At 36.1% G+C, this 21,581-nt stretch overlaps 1 protein-coding gene across 2 annotated transcripts in view; it reads left to right on the forward strand.

Moving 5' to 3' along the window:
* pde4d (phosphodiesterase 4D, cAMP-specific) overlaps nt 1-21,581 on the forward strand; it is a 150,923-nt gene that overhangs the window by 9,455 nt on the left and 119,887 nt on the right. The window contains exons 2-6 of one of the 2 annotated variants that reach the window (XM_079897287.1): nt 1,587-1,641; nt 1,718-1,792; nt 2,160-2,248; nt 7,388-7,481; nt 11,633-11,865. In XM_079897287.1, coding sequence (XP_079753413.1) covers nt 1,591-1,641; nt 1,718-1,792; nt 2,160-2,248; nt 7,388-7,481; nt 11,633-11,865 — 542 coding nt within the window. In that variant the 5' untranslated portion in view covers nt 1,587-1,590. Of the gene's footprint in view, nt 1-1,586; nt 1,642-1,717; nt 1,793-2,159; nt 2,249-7,387; nt 7,482-11,632; nt 11,866-15,088; nt 15,823-21,581 lie in introns of those variants that run through there. The other variant, XM_079897288.1, reaches the window with a different exon arrangement.

Consider the following 21,581-nt stretch of genomic DNA (forward strand, 5'->3'; position numbering starts at 1 on the left):
TTCTTCTGGAAACAAACTTTTTTGCATTATTTTCCTGTTAGCTCTAAAGCTGCTTTGAAACAATCTGTATTGTAAAAAGCACTATATAAATGAATGTGACTTGACAACCATCCAATCAATTCCTGATGGGAAAAAAATCAAGTCTGGCCCTACATTATTATTATTATTTTTCTTGTTTGAGAAGCTGTTCGGATATACGTTACAATAGGGAAGAAAAGACTTTAAAGACTTTAAAGACTTTAAACAACTGAGCTGTTAGTACCGTTAAATGAAAATCACAATTGATTTAAAAGTGGTGTTTTTACCTAAACCTCACCATAGATCATTGTTTTTGTGTATTGATTTTATCCTTATCAAGATGGATAAAAGTGTTGTCAACACTTGAACTGCCTCTGACATACTGTGAGATCAGAATCATACATTTGGACTTGTCTAATATGTTTGTGTTTGGGCTGCTTGTGAGCATTCCAAGCAGATGGGAAATCATGACAGACATGGGTCAGAAAGACAGAGCTTGGTACTTGGTCCACAATATTTATAAATACGTTTGCTGTGTGCGTAAATGTAATTCCTGATAACTCAATTTCCCTTCAAACTTTTCATAAACAATAACAAACATATCACATAGGAACTCCAGACAGTGCCTCACAAAAATGTTGGTAATGAGTTTATTTGAAGTGCGTCCTAGCTAGATATCCAAGAGTAATTTATTACAAAATGATTTGTTTGCTTCCCTTGCCCGCTAGAAGGTGGCTAGACCCTGAGAACATAAACTACTGGCGCTAGATAACTGGACTATGACGATATAGAGCAGATTAACTCCATATGTGTGACTTTTTGGGCATTCATTTGTTTTGTTATATGATGCTCTGTAGTATTTGATTCTGATTGGTTGATCTTGGCATTCAGTGGTCTGATATTTCTGCCCATGGCCAGCCCACTTATTCAGTGGCCTTGGTTCCCAAAGTATTTTTCCCATTGGGATTTTTAATAAAAGTCTTCTTTAAAGAGTTATAAACCACGAACCAAACCAAACCAACTGGCTATGAGGTGAATCACAACATTAAAATCTTTGATTTGAAGCAAAAAATTATTTGAAAATCAAAAAAAAGAAAGAAAAAAAGACAAAGGTACAACAGGACAAAGGTTTATTTCTTTGTAACACGATTTTTTATTGAAATAATGCGGAATGAGGGTTTCAACAAAAGCATACACCATTAATTGACATCCACAACCCTGAAGTTATTGCTAATAATCAGTCATGCTATAGGCTAATATTGTTGCAATGTGTCTTGAAAAATTTAGTTGCAATTTTCGTTTTTTTTTACTCTGATGAAATGTGTCCTCATTTATTTGCGGAGAAAAACCCCTCAAATGGCAAATAAAAATATCTTTAAATTTTGCAAATTCGGTCCTCCAAATTCCAAGATCTTATTTGTGCTAGAGCTGCTGGTTAAACACCTTGCATTGTTCTTTTTTTCGTGAATCGGTTTGTTTCATAACACTTCACGGTTTGATTTTTGCCATTGGGGCACGTTGTCACAAAAGATCATCTTGTGTTCAGTGAACTGTATCTTTTCCCCCAGGGCAATGATGCTGGAAATGCTCAAAAGCTTGTTTTTTTGTGGCTGTGACTTTAAGGTATTTGCTTATATAAAAATTGTCTTCTGCATTTTTCAGAAGTATGAAGTGTGAAAACTAGCCCTGTTCTCCCCAGATCACTAACAACGAGGCAGGGACCAGTCAAAGGGCATGTGAAATGAGAACTACATCCTCCAAATGGACTACAGAGGTAAACAGTGCGAGCAGAACATCTGACATCTGACGTCCAATTTTGACGATTCATTTCCAAAAGAAAACACTCAGCTGATTGCATATTCCCATGGTAGACGTTCACATAAACACTTCTATTGCTCTTGTGTTTGATAATCTGAGATGTATAAGTATCCCGCTGTGATGCTGCAGTTGCCCCTGCTTTTTAAAACATCTCTCTGCTGGAGGAACTTTAGGGAGGGGTGGGGGAGATGGAGCAGAGCGCTCTGATTGGCTGAGAGGCTGGGAACTCTGATATTCTTCAGTCCTTAAACCAAAGAGCATCACAGCACGAGGCACAGTGTCACAGGAAGCAAAAGGGACTTAAATGTTTCATTCTGTTTCAGCTGGACTGTATCGCAGTAACAACCGGGATCAGTCTCTGGAGGATTGCATCTGTCATTTCTGTTCCTTTTCTCTTTCTCCAAGGAGAACAGTAAGTTGCAATTCACACTTTATTCACTTCCTTTTTCTTCTCTATGTACTTCCCAAAGGCATAGAAAGAATGTTTCTGTACCCTACAAGCGTGTCTGCTCATGCTTTTCTCGTCACCATCCATCTGATCTAGCATGTGTCGTCTTTAGCTTTAAGGCATGTGGAAAAGGATAGGCAGGTGCAAGGTGACTTTTGGGCACCTGACCCGTTCAGCTAACTCATCGTTGCACTGCATGCAAAGGGTTCTTTTAGAAGAGAGACATTTTTGATGGCATTTGCATCCTTAATCTATAAATAGAGCACCCAAAGCAGCCTGCTCTCACAGTGAACTGGAATGTCTTATTGTATCATAATCATAGGCAAGAGTGAGGCATTATGGTCCACATGCGCTTTTGTTTATTGGGGCTCGTATCCAATTGATGATACTAATACCGTTTTCCTTCCACATGTCAGTGTTTCCCCTCGTAAATGAAGTCATGTGTAAAATCGAGCCCATGGCTGTGTGTGAGTGATTCTGACTGTCACATGAAGTGAGCATTTTTGCATACTAAAAAGCCATTGTTTTTAAGTACAGAGAGATGAAGTTTTATATCAAAATGATTTTTGAACTAATTTTTTTTTTAAATGGTACTTAAAACATTTCACATTATACAAACCAAACAAACTATATATATTATAGTAGATTACCCAGTTAAAAAAGTGCATTCAATATTGCCATTACATGTTGTATATTCTTACACCATAGAAATTATATACAAAGCAACCTGAGCTTGATAAATGAACGCCTTCAATATATGTCTGAAAAATATTCTCAGATCTGTAAAAATCCCACTGGTTTATCAGCAAGTTCAAACCTCATTTTCTTCATATGTAACATCAACATGTTTTTATTGTAAAAATAAATAAATAAAACTCACTTGTGTACTGGAACATTTGAACAAGATTAACATTACAAGTTCATTTTACAATCCAGTATTTTTCAAAAATGGGAAGTTTAACAATCCATCATGCACTTTTACGATGTGCAAAAATGCTGAATCTGAAACAAGAAAACGTTCAAAAGGGCGTGAAATGACATATGATGTCAAGGAGGCCAGATAATGATGTCATTGATGACACCACCCTTTTCCCCTCATCTGTGCTCCTAATTGGTTCCTTATGACATTTTAAAGCACAATATCACTGCATTTATAGCCATGCTTTAATTAATGAACAGCCTTAAAGTTTGTAAGAGGTACAGACCACTGCTGCTCTCTAACACGTCTCCCTCACGAACTGTAAATGTAATACTTTAAAAGTTTGTGCGTGCAGAGGTAACCTAACCTTTCACTGGCTGTCTGACTCCCAATGTTGCTTTGTATATTTAAACACATCTCCCATCCAGATCTCCGTAGTTCTGCTCCTTTTGCCATCAGTTTCCACTATGTGCAGTCTGTGTCCACATTAAATGCATTTAAGTTAGTATATTTTATAATTTGAGGCATATTAAAATGGTCGGAAAGTGTGCAGGCATGTCTGGGGATCAAGGCAAACACGAGTTCACGCTGTTGTTTCATGCCAAGAAATTAATTAAATAAATTCATGCTTTAAAGGTCAATCTGAACTCTTGACAGTGTGCTAAAGCTGACAGTTTGCTGTTTCTGTGTCCTGTGAATGTTATTTGAGGGCAAATGTCCAGACCAGAATTTACCTGGATAATCCTCATCTGTTAAATCAGTGCAAGGAACCAGTAAGGGACCCTCAGGCGGCGGCATGAACAAATGAACTATGACAGGCCACACGATCTCTGTGAGTCTAGTACGTTCATTTTTATGTTAAAGGTGCACTCCATTTTTTTGTGAGCCGCAGCTCTTTAAATAATACAAATGAAGCCCTCTGGTTTCCTGTTGATGGTTATCCTTGTATACAATAGATTTGCAATCACATATATGAAATATGACTTTTGCCTTTGCAATATAAGCATACAAATATCCTTCTTCCTCGTGGAGATCACAAAGAACTTTTGATTAAAAACATCAATATGTCAAATGCATGAATTTAATACACTGAAAAAAATGTGAGTAGGATTTAATTGCTAGTAAATTTCATAATTACAAAGAAAAAGCAAGTAACACATTGAATTAAACGTTGAAGAATATTGGAGTATGTTTTACAAGAAAATACTGTTCTGTTTTGTGTCAATTTAATAGTACTTTTAAAATGTCTTCTCCTGTACACTTACAACAAATATGAGGACTCTAGTCATATCAGTAGTTTAATTAAAGCTGTTTTATTTTTAATGTCCCAGGTCATATGACCTACTCTTTAGCTTTAACCCCCTTTTTTAATCAGACGCTTTCAATCACTAAAGAAATAAATCATGGCTGATTCATTTTAAAATGGCATATGGTCAGCAGAAAATGTTGTATGATGCAGCATCCATGCAACTAGGTGTCAGTATAACTCAATGCAACAGTTTTTTGCAAATTATAATGGTAAAAGTTTGTTGATATCATATTAACTGTGGCCTAACATGTATTACAAAAAGCTAAATTAAAGAAATGGCCTTTACATTTAATTCGTTACCAGACAATCTGTCACAGGCTAAATTTAGGCAGATTACTATTAGCATATGTCAAGGCCGTCTTGTCCTTTGACAGCTTTTTGATCTTACATCTTAAAGTAAGTTCCTCCCCAACAGTATATTTGGAATAAGAAAAACCTTTGATCATGTTCCATTTTAAGATTGTGTTTTAATATAATTGTTTTAATATAATTCATCAAACATCCTGTGCGCAGAGGCTGAAAAGCCTTGTCTGAACGGCATTAAAAGGAAAACAGTGCAAACATTTCCCTCAAACTCTCTCATGACACATTGATAGTTCAATAACCTCAGCATAAACGCAGATGGCAAGGCATCATGGGAATAACTGACATTTAAATGTGTAGTAATGGCAATGCGGATTTACAAAAATGAATATATATGATCATAATGTGGGTTTATGTGAGCCACATCTTGCTAAATTAAACATATGAAGCCCTCTGGTTTCCTGTTGATGGTTATCTTTGTGTATAATAGATTTGCAATTACGTATAGGAAATGACATTGCTTTTGCCTTCACAATGTAAACTTTTCCCAAGCATACAAATATCCTTCTTCCTCGTGGAGATCACAAGGAGAATAACTTTTGATTAAAAACATCAACATTCATCTTTTATTTTCTAGAGGATGCCGTGGGTTGTAAGTGATCATATCAACTGCCAGTGCTTGATGGATTTCTTTGATGAACTTTGGCCAAAAATAATGTGGAAAAGGTTATGTTGTGCTTCCCATGGAACATATTCCGTAAACAATAATTGACATATGCCTATTTTAGCCTGTGACACTCACAAATATTTGCCTGGGGAAATAATTGTTTGAGAGAGTTTACATTTTCAGCAGATACTGAGACATGGGGCCAATTTCCACTGTAAATAGTACAATGTAAAGGGAGCTGTAGTTGTTTTGTAATTAAAGTTTAAAGATAAATTAGTATAATTAGCATGTAGCACAATAAGTATAGCTGTTAATTAACATGATTAACAGCATAGCAATATTATGTAATGAATACATTTGATTTGAGTTTTAGTTTATCCATTATAAATCATACTATAAAATTTGTTTATAGCACTTTTAGCTGCACTTTCAGCATGCTAATACACACATGGGAATGTACAGTGTGTGAGTTGATTCTGCTACATTATAGCCACTAGATGGTGATAGAGACTTTATAAAGACTACATTTTCATTCCATGGACGTTATTTCCCTTCTTTACGGTGTTACTTGAGACGTATTATGTTGCACGGCTACTTGCAATATGACTAAGGAAATGCTCTGTAAGAAAATATTGTTTATAGCATTCTTTCAAAATTTGGTTTTATGTAGCATGCTTTTTGCAAGTTTAGCTTATCTCATTCTGTATATTTATGTTGAGTCTGTTGACTTCAACTTCAACCTGAACTGAAAACAAATGTTTTTCCCCCCTTTCACTCTATTTTGAGTGTTTGGTTTGTGTGTACAACAGTGTTAAAGAGCCCTTTGATTTTTATTATCCATATTGCCTTTATGCTATATCACTATAAGTCCTTCCTTCCGAGAACCTTTTGCCCCACATTTGGGGTAAAATGCCGTCCTGGATGCCTAATATTTAATGTAAAGCATTTCTTTTGAGACCAAATTTGTCAGAAGTTCAGACTTCATTTTTGATTGTCATATTTTCCATAAAGGGGGCGTTTAGCCCATTGGACCCTATATAGGTGCCCTATATTCAGTTTTGTGCAGGAAAAAGAGGAGGAATCCAGTGAGAGAAAATAATGATTTCACTTGTGAATTATATTCTGACTGATGTCACTATACTGCAACAAAGCCTTTCCTAGCCAAATAATAATGCATTGGCATGAATAATCACCCACCTCTATAATATAAAAAAATGTTTTAGGTTCTTGAATACCTCACAGCTATAGGAATCTCAATTTAATATAAAAAAATGATGAATTTACATGCTTATATTTAAACAGAGCACGCCTAGAAGAAAATATGGAAATGCTAACTTGAAGATTTTAGATTATTGCATGTGTCAAATATTCTGTTTGGTTTTTGTCTATTTGAAAGTGACTTTGTAAAACAAGTGACTTTGTAGAACTGGCCAACATTAAATAGGACAGAGTTTGTTTCGCCTCATGAATTATTTATGAAGCACTAATTTAAGAAGAGTACACAATTCCAAGGTCATATCAAATACTTGCAATGATTATCATAAACGTAATGAGATATGTGACACAGCTCAGTGTATGCAAGTGTACGTGTGGCATGTTGTAGTCTATGCTTTTTCATGCAAAACTGGCACTTAAACCGTTGGTTCCTACTAGATTATCAGCTTGTCCCCAAGGACCACAAACTCACTGATGAAAAGAATAGTACATTTATTCAAATGCAATTTCTGATGCCAGAACTGCACAAGATGTTTTTGTATGCTGGTAGTTTCCTTCCTAGTCAAAATGGGATTTGAGCCTAAATGTGGACATTTGGTCTTGTGTGTGTCATCACTTTATTTTACTAGAGTCTCATGGTTTGTGTGATATCAAGCAGGATTTCATCTCCTTTTATTTGATTTATTCTAGGACTTTCTACATTTTAAGACTGAAACATCAACTTTTATCTGGGGGACAAACAATGCAAGAGAATGCCTGCAGTGGAGAAAGTCAATTGGAGAGTGTAAGTGCACTGAAATCATTCGTGCCATACACATGCACGGACAATTAACTTCCAACATGTGTAACTTTTATCAATTGTACTGGACATTATTGTACTGGAAATCATTGCTGCTTTCACCTGTGATATAGTACAAAGTCATCTGAAACCTTGCCTACAGAAGGGTTTGAGACTGTTGTTTTAAAAAACCCATTAACTTGTAAAATGGAATTGCACCCAATGGGTTATTTAGTACTTACAAACAGGTTGGTGGCAGTGATTAATGATCTGAGCAGTGAAGCAGTGGTTGTCCAAGATTGAAACCCTAGAAGCAGTGACCCATGAACTGAAGGTTTTTTTTGGTTTCAATTGTTTAAAAGTGAGATTTGTAATGTTAAAAAAAACTACATTTCAAATAAATGCTTTACTTTTGAACTTTTTATTCATCAAAGAACCCTGAGAAAAAATGTAATATGGTTTCCACAAAAATATTAAGCAGCACAACTGTTTTCAACATTAATAGTTTTTTTTTTTTTTTTCTTTGGAGCACCAAATCAGCATATTAGAATGATTCCTGAAGGATCATGTGAAGACTGGAGTAACGGCTGATGGCTTAATTTATTCAAACGAAGTAAATATTTATACATTTCTGTGTATTTTCAGAACCTCAAAACTATTTAACTTCAGAATGATTCTGCTTTTAAACAATGCACATCTTCGAACAGAAACATTTCTCAATAGCAGTCATTCTGGGTCCACTTTGCATATTCTTCACCATGAATCCATTCACCCTTAGAAAACTATTGGTTTCTCTTTATCTTGGTCTCTTTTACACATTCTGCTGACTATAAGAAATGTTGCACCTACATTAGAGTGTTAGTAGAGTATTAGTAGACTGGTAGCGTTAGGGTTAGAATAAGTTGACATGTAGTTGCAAAATTACTTATAGTCAGAATGTCTGTCGGAGGACCATCACAATAAAGAGTTAGCAGATATCAAGCAGACAGTCTACTAATACTCTAATGAGAGATTGTAGACATGCAGTTGCAAAGTTACTTCTAGTCAACAGAAGGTTCAAAAGGGACCATCAAAATAGTTACCAAATTTTTACAGTGGCTGCCATTTAGTGGTTTGGGAGAATATAAAATCAAATGTTTTTCTTTTTGATGCAGTCCTAATGCCTTATATCTGAAATATGTCTCTAAAATATATCCTTACAGAACTAGTCTCAAGGAGGCAGATGAAGTGTAGTCTTTCATCAGAAAGATTAATGAATTGAGATTTGTCATTGACCTGTTGTCATGTAGCTCTAGGCTACATGATAGGAGACTTTCATCGCTTGTCATCACCTGTGTAACCCGCATTACTGCTCACGTCGCAAAAGCCCGGGGCAATGCTGAGGCTCCATTGGCACACCATAAAGAACTTTTATTTTTGGTGCTTTAGCTCTGTATTTGAGGATTTAATGATGTCTAAAATGTGTTTTGTTTTATGGGCTCATTTAAGGCACTCATTTAGAAGTGCCTTTATGAGTTACAGCTCGTTTAGTCTGTTTTAATTTTCAAAACAGCCTTTTCACAATTAATATTTTTCATTAAATGTGCAATGAATTTTTCTTTAGTGTTTGAATGACAAGTTAAACTGTCTAGGCTATTTACCTTCCCTGAAATTCTTATGAACCCTTTCGGATAGTCGCCGACTGAATCGCAGAGCAATTCTGAACATTTGGATTTCAATCTACAGTAAAAGAAGAGAGGAAAAACGTCTGCTTTGAAGTCTGTTTGTTAAATATCATCAAATCTCTCTTGATAAAGTACCTCATTTGTGTGCTGGTCTTTACCCATGTGACACCTTAATAATTCCCCTCTGAAATCACATTTAGCAATCTTTCAACGCAGTGGAGCGCTACAAAGCATCAGTGACGATAATTAAAATGTTGATATATTCAATGCCTCTGTGAAAAAACTGGTAAATGGATCAAAGGTTTACATATTTACTCGCTTATTTATTTATGAGTTGGCCGATGGTTTGCTGAATTTAATTCGTGGAATAAGATTGGGGTGTTCCCCTGAAAGGGAGTGCGACTGTTTCCTTGTGGTTAATGTGTTTTTCACAGGATGAAAAAGTAAAGTGTTTTTCCGAGTAGACAGGTGAGACATTGTTTATTGCGCTCACCTCTCGAAAGACATTTATTTTTCTGTTCAGGATTCTTATTTCACAGTCAGGTGGCACATACATGATGTGATTCTCCTGTTCCTCCACATCACATATCTCTATTGGATTGAGATCTGGTGACTGTGGAGACCATTCGAGTATAGTGAACTCATGTTCAGGTTCAAGAAACCAGTTTGAGATGATTTGAATTTTGTAACAGTGCGTTATCCTGCTGGAAGAAGCCATCAGAAGATGGGTACACTGTGGTCATAAAGGGATGGACATGGTCAGCAACAATACTTAGGAAGGCTGTGGCATTTAAACAATGTTCAAATTGGTACTAAGGGGCCCAGAGTGTGCCAAGAAAATATTCCCCACACCATTACACCACCAGCAGCCTGAACCACTGATACAAGGCAGGATGGATCCATGCTTTCATGTTGTTTACTCCAAATTCTGACCCTGCCAACTGAATGTCGCAGCAGAAATTAAAACTCAGACCAGGCAATGTTTTTCCAATCTTTTATTGTCCAATTTTGGTGAGACTGCGCGAAATAAGCATGAGTCTTTTAAATATCCAGAAGAAATATTTCATCTGGAATGATGAAATATTAATTTCACCCCCCCCCCCCCCCCCCCCCACCTACAATGGCATTAAAATGCATTGCATCTAACTTGCTTGCTTTGAAGAGGTAAATTCATTGTTCCTGAAGGCCAAGACTATTTTAAACTCTTTCAGCTTACATTGGACACCTTGTTTTGGCTTTCAGCACTATGGACACAATTAAGTAATTAATAATGTATGAGGTGATAAGGTGAGTGTAAACCTCATGAGAGATGTTTCTATAAAACACAAAGGAAAATGTCAATGTCAGAAAAGAAGCAAATACTCTGAAGACCGGTCTTTGAGCAAAGGTACTCTTTCATTTCCCCTTCAGTCAGAGATCTGAATGGGGTTTTGACTAATTATTAAATAATTTATCTTTCAGGATAATTTCACTTTTTCATTGCATTTTTGGGAGGCAAAATCAGTGCCTGGACGACAATGAGTATGGAGCCTCTTTGTGTGAATCAATGGTGATTTATCCCGAGGCTGTTTGGAGAGAGCTGGTCTCAAATCAATATTGCCTTGTTGTATCCAGAGGGAGTGATGGTTCTCTCATGCGTCTTCAGAACATATTGTCAAAAGAAGAGTGGACTGATGATCGCAACAAACAGGAATGATGAATGAATTGTGGAATATGTCACATGAAACTTCAGAAATCATGCTGCTAATATGTTGATTCGGTGCTCTTTTACTTTTTGAAAAAGATTGTGCTGCTTAATATTTTTGTGGTAACCATGCTACTTTTTCCAGGACTTTTTGTATGAATTATAGCAAATCGCATATACTATTTTGCTGTTATTGCTATATATATATATATATATATATATATATATATATATATATATATATATACTATTTTGTTATTGTTGACTTTATTTTTCAAAATACAAATACAACCTTTTTACCTATGGTCTCATGGTCTACTTTAGTTTGAGATCTTTAGAGCACATATATTTTAGATGTTGCAATTCCAGTTTTTAATTATTTAAATGTCTTATATATTCAAACACTTAATTAGGCCAAAGTTAATGGACACAGGTGACTCATTCATTATAAAATTAAAAGCGAATGGTCCATTAAGATTATATGAATACATTAACTTGTTTTAAGTTTAAGATTACCTTTGTGCAAAGCTGAAAAAAATCGCACATAAAACATATCGGATAACAAATGGATCATCTTTGTAAAATCTTAATTGTTGAATAGAATCTGTACTTTTGTACTTTGTAAAAGTTAGTCTGAAACTTTATCTGAATACTGATTCATTCTCACAATTTAACATATATATGACTCATGATCTACTTAAATCAGTGGACTTTATTTTTTAGTACGGTAATATAAGTGCTCTAATATAAGTGCTCTAAAACTGTAATGCATTTGAGAAAAAGACTTAATCAAGCTCTCACCCTCTCAGGTCTCAGAATGTTCCCCAGAATCCCCCGACTTATGCCCGCTATCCTGCATGGAGCCCTTTGCGGTCCGCAGGCTTTCCTGTCGGACCGTTCAGCTGCCCCCTTTGGCCTTCAGGTTGGCAGAGCAGTACTACTGTGAGAGGAAACCAGAGACAGAGACGGCCCAGCCTCGACCCACCAGCCTCCCCTTGAGAGCACCCCCCCTCATTGCCATCACTTCTGCAGATACAAGCAGGTAATCAGCTGAGATTTTATATACAGTGAGTGTGTGTGTGTGTGTGTATATATGATTAAGGGAAACAAATTTAGGGGTCTTGTCAGGTGTTCTCCAAACTCATCAGGTATTATAGGAGAAAACTCAGAACTGTTATCTTGGCAAAAGGAGATTGCAAAAAGTATTTAAAAAAAGGGAGCCAATAATTGTGGCCAATGTGTTTTGGAGAGAAACATTTATTTCATAATGTGATTCCCCCCCTCCCACTTTCAATTCTTTTACTGAATCTTCAATGAAAGGTTAGATTTTTGCAAAAAATGTTGAATGAAAGATCAAAAGGATAAACAATTCATTTTTGTATGCTATACATGGCTCTATGGGTCAGGAAATATTCTAAGCAGTCAGAATATTATAATATTCTAAATTTGTGTGTGTGTTTTTAAAATGGTGTATATTTTATAGGCTATAATGTTGTTAAATGCGTTACTACATTACACCTGCAAGGCCTTGAAGAGAGTGAGTCTCAGCCAGGGGAGAAAAAGTAATCCAAAAATAGTGCAATGCATTGCTTTCCATTAAAAGTAACTAACATAATTAGTTACTTTTTTGGGAGTAATGCATTACTTTCAAAAGTAACTTTCCCCAACACAATTTTTGTTTGAGTAAATCTTCTGATCTAGATTGTCTGATCTAGATGTGTTGGAGCTAATTGGACTTTTGATCTGTTTATTTCCTCTTGCTTTGGAGACTTATTACAAGAACATTTGTTTTAGTCAGTCAGTGAAATACTTTGATTGTGATTTGCTATTCTAAACGTTAGCCTATATGTCTTGTTTTGTATTGTGTCATAATTTTTGAAAATACATTTGAATGCATGTAGGTAATGTAAATATTTCAGATCAGAAGTTCTCCGTTGATTTTGCGGGAGAAAAGAGAAAATAATTCGGTGACCCAACACCGAACCCGAAGTTGATAAGAAATGTCTTCAAAATCATTATGCAGGTAGAGACCATTTGCACTGATTGCACATAATGTTTTGCACCAAGTGTAAATATCAACAAACAGCATTTTGTTTAAACTAAATGCAAATAGTGTTAGATGCTACTCACACAGGGTAAATAGAAGTGAAATACTGTTTGTACTAAAGGTAAATTGAAAATAATAAAAAGAGCCTCTGCCAACAAGGTTATTTGCACATAGTGTTAACAGACACTGTCAACATGACATATGGATAAATTGACATTTTTAGTTTAAGTTAGACATTTTAGTTTTACAAAGATGTTTTTTATTAGGTTTTTGGTTTTTACATGGCCTTGAGCCTCGTGATGTTTGATGAAACATGGTGGAGAAGTTCAGCGGTCCAAAGAAGGAATACAGTCCAACCGAAGACGACTCCATCATAGCTAGCAACTTTCTCATAATTATCATCTAAACTAAAGCAAAGGATGATTGACAGATTCTCTTTCTCTAGCTGACATGACTGTCAATCAAGTGCTCGGTGATATGCAACATCAGCTCCCGTCTACAGCACATAGACTTTATGAATGCACACAAGGCTTGTTTTCCCCATCTGATTATGGTAAATAATTTTTTTTCAACACCCCAGGAGGCCTCAGTCTTCAACTGTGAAGTTCAGACCACAGAAATTCAGACATTCACAAATGAAGATTTCGACTTGTATTGTAGAAACTGTTGCTATAGTGTCACACTGGCCAGTATTTAATTGTGTCATCTTCTCTGAATAAGCCTTGCATCTTGATTGTGTGTATGCATCATTTTCCTGTTTTATGCCAGGCTGTAATTCACAAGGTCATGCCTCCCCTCTTTACAATTCAGTGAATATTCTAATATGACAACTTTAGTGGATAAATTGTCTCAATTCTTCTTCCCCCCGTTTCCTCTAATGCTAAGAGTGCTTTATCAGACACCTCTCTATTACACACACTTGTCTTTGAATTGCCTTCCTGTCATTGCTGTGTCATATGCAGGACAGTCATTCTAACAAGGCTTTTGTTTTAGTGCCTGAACAGAGGGTTGACCCGTGTTGTATTTGAGTGAAAAATTATCTTCGATAAAAGAGAGAAGGCTCAAAAACAGATTTGCTGTCAAAAGTAATTTCATGCTTGTAACTTCAGGATTCTGTGTGGTTGTTTGGTGATTATCGTTCGCTCAGGTTGAATCAACACCTAAAGGCTGCTGTCAGTACTGCTCAGCACATGTGAGGAAACCTAAGAGTGTATGATGACCTGTCAGGAGACATATATATATATATATATATATATATATATATATGAAATGCATACACAGTAGCTGTCAAAAGTTTGGAAACGTTAGTTTTTTCTGCTCACCAAGTCTGTTTTTATTTAATCGAAAAATACACGAAGAACAGTAACATTGTGAAATATTATTGCAATTTAAAAAAATAATTGTTTTCTATTTCAATATATTAAACTAATATTATTATCGATGTTAAAAACAGTTTTTGCTGCTTAACATTTTTGTGGAAACAGTGATACCTTTCAAACATTTGTGGTAAGAAAAAAGAGAGAAATTAACTTTTATTCATCAAGGATGTATTCAATTGATCAAAGGTGACAACAAAGACAATAGATGGTGACAATAAATGATGACAATTTATAATGTTACAAAATATTTTTATTTAATAACTGCTTTAATACATTTAATAAATACATTTAACAAATGCTGTTCATTTACCTTTCTATTAATCAGAAAATCCTTTTCAACATTGATGATAACATTGATATGTTATATTTGATATATTGTTGATATGAAGAAATGTTACCTGGGTACTAAATCAGCATATTATAATGATTTCTGAAACATCATGTGACACTGAAGGCTGTAGGAATTCAGCTTTTCCATCACAGGAATAAATTACATATTAAAATGGTTATTTTAATTTGTTATAATCTTTCTAAATGTAATGTTTTTTACTGTATTTTTTGATTAAATAAATGCAGCCTTGGTGAGCATAACAGAGTTCTTTAAAAAACATATATTTTTTAATGTTTCCAAATTTGACAAGTACTGTATGTAGGCTATATACTGTATAGCCCCACTGTATGTATTTTCTTCTTAGTCATATGACTGACTAGCACGAACAAATAAGAAGTTTTGTCTTTCCCAAAGTTGTTTCCCGCATAGTGCAAAGAGCATTAGGCTCCTCCCCCTGAGCGCTCAGTCAACCTGTGCTGAATAAATATCGATCTCCTCCCAGCATCACTTCTGTGAGTGCACATGAGAGTGAGAGGACGCACTTGGATGCGTTATCCGTCCAGTCGAGGCGCGAAACTGGGATGCTTATATTGTTGCATGGACCGCGAAGATTGGTTGGGTTATATGGGATGCAATTCGACGGGACAAGCGGAGTTTTGTGCTATTATGGACCATAATTATGATAGAAGCGAGCAGCTATGTCTAGAGTAGACGATGAAATATTGGACCAGATGGGTCAATACAGTATAGTGTAAAAAAACAAACACTTTTCTTTATATGCATTTGCAGATTTAACGTAGAATATTGTTTTTTTTCTTGGAAATAGAACAAATAGTGCACTTTACTCCATGCTTTCTTATTAATACTATCCATGTTTCAGACAATTCGCGCCAAAGCTATTTGCAATAATTATATCACTTAAGTAGATTAACGAATTTTAGCGAGTGGATAGCCTACAACTGCAAGAATGGACGCGGGAAGCGATGTAACAACTTTGGTTTCTTCCGGTACCGATAATGCCCCAAAACATCTCTGGAGGCAACATAACCCGGTTCCTCTTCAGATCCAGAACTCTTTCGGCCCGCGCAAGAACTACCGAGTGAGGCAGAGAGGCTTTTCCGACACGGAAAAGTACCTGAAACCCAGGACCATGGACCGGACATATGCCGTAGACACCGGTAAACGTCCCGGTTTGAAAAAATCCAGAATGTCATGGCCATCATCCTTTCAAGGACTTAAACGGTAAGACTATTTTTTCCATCATGTTCAAGCCAAATAAACCAAATAAATGGCCTACTTTATAAATACTTCGAACGGGTTGTATGTAGGAAATGTATTCTGTTTCCTTAATTCTAAATATGTATGTGTAGGCTACATATAGATTATACTATACTTTGTAGAGTTCTACAGGAACCTCATGAAATTGTAAATCAAATTAACCTATAATATACATAATTCAGTGAAACAAGCATATACATACATAGTTCACACAGTAGGCTACACACATAGTTCATACATCCAAGTCTTTTGTTTACTTCAAAGCTGTGAAACTTGATTTACTTGTTGGTATTTTGGCAGAGGGAATAACGTTTTGTTAGTTTTCGTAGCAGAGAAATATAGATTGCAAGTTTAAAATTGTGTATCTGCTTAATTAATCTTAGTTAATTTTGTCAGCTTTTGAGTACATAACATTTGCCTCATTTTGATGTCATGGGGCCTTAATGTTTAAAAAAATGTTTAAATTATGAGATTATGCAAACTTGAAAAAAAAAAAAAATGTAAATAGGATGCCATCTTGAGATGCGTCACAGAAGTCATGCAAGTACAAGGTATGTGCTTTACACCATGCAGTGCTTTGTGAGTGAAAGTGATAATTCATCCACATGCATTTCTAATTGGCTGTGATTTTTGTTACGCATTTTTGCTTTCAGTCTGGAAAGAAATTAGGCTTGTTGCTGTATTCTTCCTGGTTAGGACACAATATTGGAACATGGATTGCAGAACTATGGAGCGAATTATGTGCCATAATTAAACAAACAAATCCAGCATTTTGCAAACAAACTCGATCTACTTCGCAAAGGAAAACTCGACTCGCAAACAAACCGAAAGCAATGTGCAAGTACAAAGGTCAGTTTGAGTGAAAATGCAGTGGAGTAACAAATATGTATTGTGTTTTACAAATATAAATAAATGAGCCAAGATAATACTTCACAAATACATACAAACCATCCTACAAATTGCATGTAACCTTAGAACAAATACCAAATCTAGTGCATACAAATGCATATCTGTCTGTTATGATTGTGTGACACTTGGCTTTTTATGTGATCTCACAAATGCAGTTGAGCAATTTCCTCTTCTAAAACAGTAGATGGCGCTAAACTGGGGATTAATTTAGCGCTAGTCTCCCGGGAGAAGCATTGATTTGAAACTTGCCTTTGCCTACAGCTGAGGAAAATGACCGGTGGACAGGTGTGTTTCTGTCTTAATTTATCTATAATTAACCTTTTTGAGGTTTTCTTTTGCAAAATGTTTATTACATATCTATTCTAGACAGATTAGCATTTAGCTCTGCCATCATATGTTGCTTTTTGTACATTTTTTCGACATCGGACGCATGCGAAATGCTAAATTAAATGCTAAACGCATGCTAAATTAGTGATTATGTCTACACTGAACAAATCTATTTCTTTCATTCTCCATAAATTAATGAGAACATTTAATTTAATTGAGAGGCGGGTTTCATTTGTCGGTCCAAAATAATAATTTTGGCACTGCATACGTCACAGGCAAGTTAAGAAACAATTGTATATTGTTTGTTTTGTTCATTAATTATTTTATTCCATTAACAGTTAAGATGACTGAATTCCAACTAAATAAACAAATAAGCGGGACCCTCCTTTCAATTAAATGAAATGTTCTCATTAATTTATGGAGAACAAAAGAAATAGACTTGTTTAGTAAATGTAACGTTTTTACAAAAATTTTAAAAAGCAACATATGATGGCAGAGCTTTCAGTTTATAGATTCCCCTATCCTAGAGAGAGTGAATTGCTAAGTAGCCTACTAATCTGTCTAGATATGTAATAAACATTTTGCAAAAGAAAACCTCAAAAAGGTTAATTATTGATAAATTAAGACAGAAATACACCTGTCCACCGATCATTTTCCTCAGCTGTAGGCAAAGGCAAGTTTCAAATTAATGCTTCTCGCGGGAGACTAGTGCTAACTTAATCCCCTAGTTTAGCGCCATCTACTGTTTTAGAAGAGGAAGTTGCTCAACTGCATTTTTGAGAAAATCTGCCTGGACACATTTGTGAGAAAATCGAGCCGAGAGATCTCATAAAAAGCCAAGTGTCACACAATCATAACAGACAGAAATGCATTTGTATGCACTAGATTTGGTATTGTTCAAAGGTTACATGCAATTTGTAGGATGGTTTGTATTTATTTGTGAAGTATTATCTTGGCTCATTTATTTATATTTGTAAAACAATACATATTTGTTACTCCACTGAATTTTCACTCAAACTGACCTTTGTACTTGCACATTGCTTTCTGTTTGCGAGTCGAGTTTTCCTTTGCAAAGCAGATCGAATTTGTTTGCGAGTCAAGTTTTCCTTTGCGAAGTAGATCGAGTTTGCAAAATGCTGGATTTGTTTGTTTAATTATGGCACATATTTCGCTCCATACAGAACGGACTGACACAGATATGGGGCAGAATATTATATAAATTGGTTTAAGTATAAATGGCCTGTAGTTAAAGTACAAACAGGTTGGCAAATGGCCAAGCAAAAAGTCTAATGTTCAGGTAATTTTAATCAATATTTCTAATTAGCCCAGAGCATGAGGCATGGCTTCTCCTGATGAGTTCGTGCATAAGTACTTTTCACGTCTATTGCTCTCTGGAGAGCCCTCTGGAGAACTGCTGTTCTTCACGGCTCCTTCTTCATTGACCGAATGAGAAATAAGACTGTTTACACCCATCACAGACTAATTCATTGCAAGTGGAACACCAGACGTTCACATCCAGTCCCTGTTGGTCTAGTACTTGGCAAGAGGAGACCAATGGTTCAAATATTCCCTGAAGGAAAATGAGTGTTTATCAGAGAGCCTTAGATACAGGCATAAATATGCTGATACCCTTGAATCAAGCTAATAATAGACCATTAGTCACAGATTTCATAACTTTCAGTCAAAGCAATGAAATATTTCCTTACCTTATGTATTTTTGTTTTGTCCTCACATTGCCACTTACTGTATCTACTTACCTTGTTCTCACTTGGGATGTTTGGTTCGATTAAAGCGAACCCTGGTGCGATTGCTCTGTTAGTTTGGTTCATTTGAATAAGTGTGCAGTATGAATGAAACAGACCAAAGACACGTACTTATATATTATATATTGTAATAAAAGCTAACCAATCAGGTTGTGAACATACCCCTATGCCTTTAGGTTCAGTGTTAAAAATGCCAATGTGAACGCTAAGCGGACCAGGGCTAAACAGGTTTTTTTTTTTTATATATATGGTCCGGACCAAAATAAGCAAGCGAACCGAATTATAAGTGTGAACCCACCCTTAGATAAACAGTGGTAAAGGTCATATCATTCACATTGACAGACGATGGAGATGTTAACTGTTTTTACCCTTCTTCAGTCCTTTTTCCTTGATGCCCCCTCCTTCCTCTCTAAACCATTTGTATGTTTTATTACACAATGTATGCAAAAACAAATACATTTTTGTGTCTTAAACCTGACGTCAGTGTTCAGTATAAACACAAATGGAAGAAAAGTAAGTCCTATACTTTAAACGGATAATTGCTTCATCGGGTCAATTTAAATCCACTTTCTCATTACTGTACATGGATTTCCTATGATACTCGTGGAGGGGGTGAAATTCAACCCCACACATTTAGACCACGACCAGACTGTATGACTCACTTTTGTGAATGTTATTACAATTTTAATATCCAGGGCCACTTTTTCATGCTGAGCAAATTGGTCTCAGTGTTTGTTGAATGATATTTAAGATCGGCGGCTGAATGCGAGCAGCTTCAAGCAAATATGTTTTTTGTGCTTTCAAGAAAAGTTCAGGTTATATAGATTTTTAGTTGCATGGACAAAAATAGCAACATTTATGGAACAAATCTGTGCCTGCTTGACTAGGATTTTAGACTTGCAACGTTCATTGCATTTACCTTTTAATGTATGAAATGCTTTTTAATGAAATTAGATCTGATTTTAATGCCATTTTTCTGCTCAAGAATGATTTAGTATGATTATTTTAAAGGACGTAAAATGGATTGTAAATTGTGCGGTGCTTGTTTTGATTTGTTTGAAGTGTGTAAGAAGGTCTTTTTGTGAATTATGACTGGACATTTCTGCTTATTGCCTCCTTTGTGCATTGCTTTGAGAAACTGACTTGAAAGGATCCAATACTGTACCTGCAAAAACTGTGAACATGTCTGCCGGCTGATCCCAAGAGCTCATTGTCGCACTGGTCCCTAGAAACACCTGAGATGTGAACGTGTTTGCTGCGCTGCTGTGTGAGAGTGCTGTTACATTAGACCCCCTCGGTCAGCATAGTCCATCCTGATGAATGACCGTAAGTTGTGACACTTAGGGCCAGATTTACTTACAGCTTGCGCCAGCACAAACCCTCTTTTGGTGTTAAAAAACAACACAAAAAAATTTGTACTGAAAAGGCATGTGGAGTAATGTTTGCGGCTGACCCTATTGCATAGTATGCATTTGTAGGAGTTTCCCTTTCAGACGCAAAATTTATGGGAGGAGAGTATTTAAATGAATCATGCAAGAAGGTTTGCACTATAGTCAATTTACTGGTGTTTGTGCCATTATTTACCGCCCCAAAAAAGCATGTCTTAAACCAGATGCTAATTTGCTCTGCTTTTGGTCGATTGCATTGGTTATTATGGAAATGATCCGGCTGCGTCTGTGTTCTTTAATTTCAGTCGATAACGTGCAGAACTTTCCACTCCCATCGGGGCTTTTATGGGATTGCGCTCTCACGCTAATTTGGCCTCTTTAGTAAATCTGGCCCTTGTCTGATTAGCTAATGATTGGGGACGGGAAAGATTGTATCCATCCATCCATCCATGCTACAGAGCAGATTAAATGGCATCATCATCCCTTACAGTTTGTGAGCTGCCATCAAAACTGTTAGATTTGTATAAGTCTAAGTTCTGTAATACACTTCAGATTTGATTGCAGTGACAACTGATGCCTGGCACGGCTCGTTCACCCGTGGCGAAGAGTGCTGTCACTGGTAGAGCATTCGTTCTATCTTTAAACACAGGGATAGGTTTTCTCCCATGACTGGTTTGATTTATGGAAGAATCAGTGTTCACATTGAATTCAGATGTGGTGAATCAAACTGTGGTGCCATGTGCTAACGTGAAAAATCTGTAAATGCATGGTAAAAAAAAAAAAAAGGCAGGCCTAGGGTTCCGGTCATGGGAGTATCAGAGAATTTTTGGTGAATCCATAATTTCCAATGGTTTCAATTCACATCTTCACATAGGCTTATCTCAATGCAGAACCTATATGCTGCCCTTTTCAAATGTAAATTTGACCCGTTCTCTCCTAAATGATTCTGCACAAGAATCAGTAAATTACTTTATGAATAGGCACTGTTAAAAAAAAAATCTAACCCACTTCTCCTAAAAGGACAAATTTCACTCCCATGGTCCATAGAAACAAACATGACATTATTAGTCATAGAAAAACTGGCTTCAGGGGGTCTGTGGCGCTGAAAAGGAATTTGTCAGAAATGAAGAGGACAGAGGCGCTCAGGGGAACCAATGTTGCTCTAGTTTTTACGTATGCTGGTCATCCCTCCCACAATTCTCAGTTTTATGGAAACTTTGTACTTATCTTTCTTCACAAATGTTTCTTTTGGGTGAGAGTACACATAACAATTATTTTGATTCTCTGAGGTAGGGGTGGGCGGTATGACTAAAATTTTCCATCTAGTAATGTTTTT

The sequence above is a fragment of the Squalius cephalus genome (assembly GCF_949319135.1).
Source record: "Squalius cephalus genome assembly, chromosome: 16".
Taxonomy (NCBI): Eukaryota; Metazoa; Chordata; class Actinopteri; order Cypriniformes; family Leuciscidae; genus Squalius; species Squalius cephalus.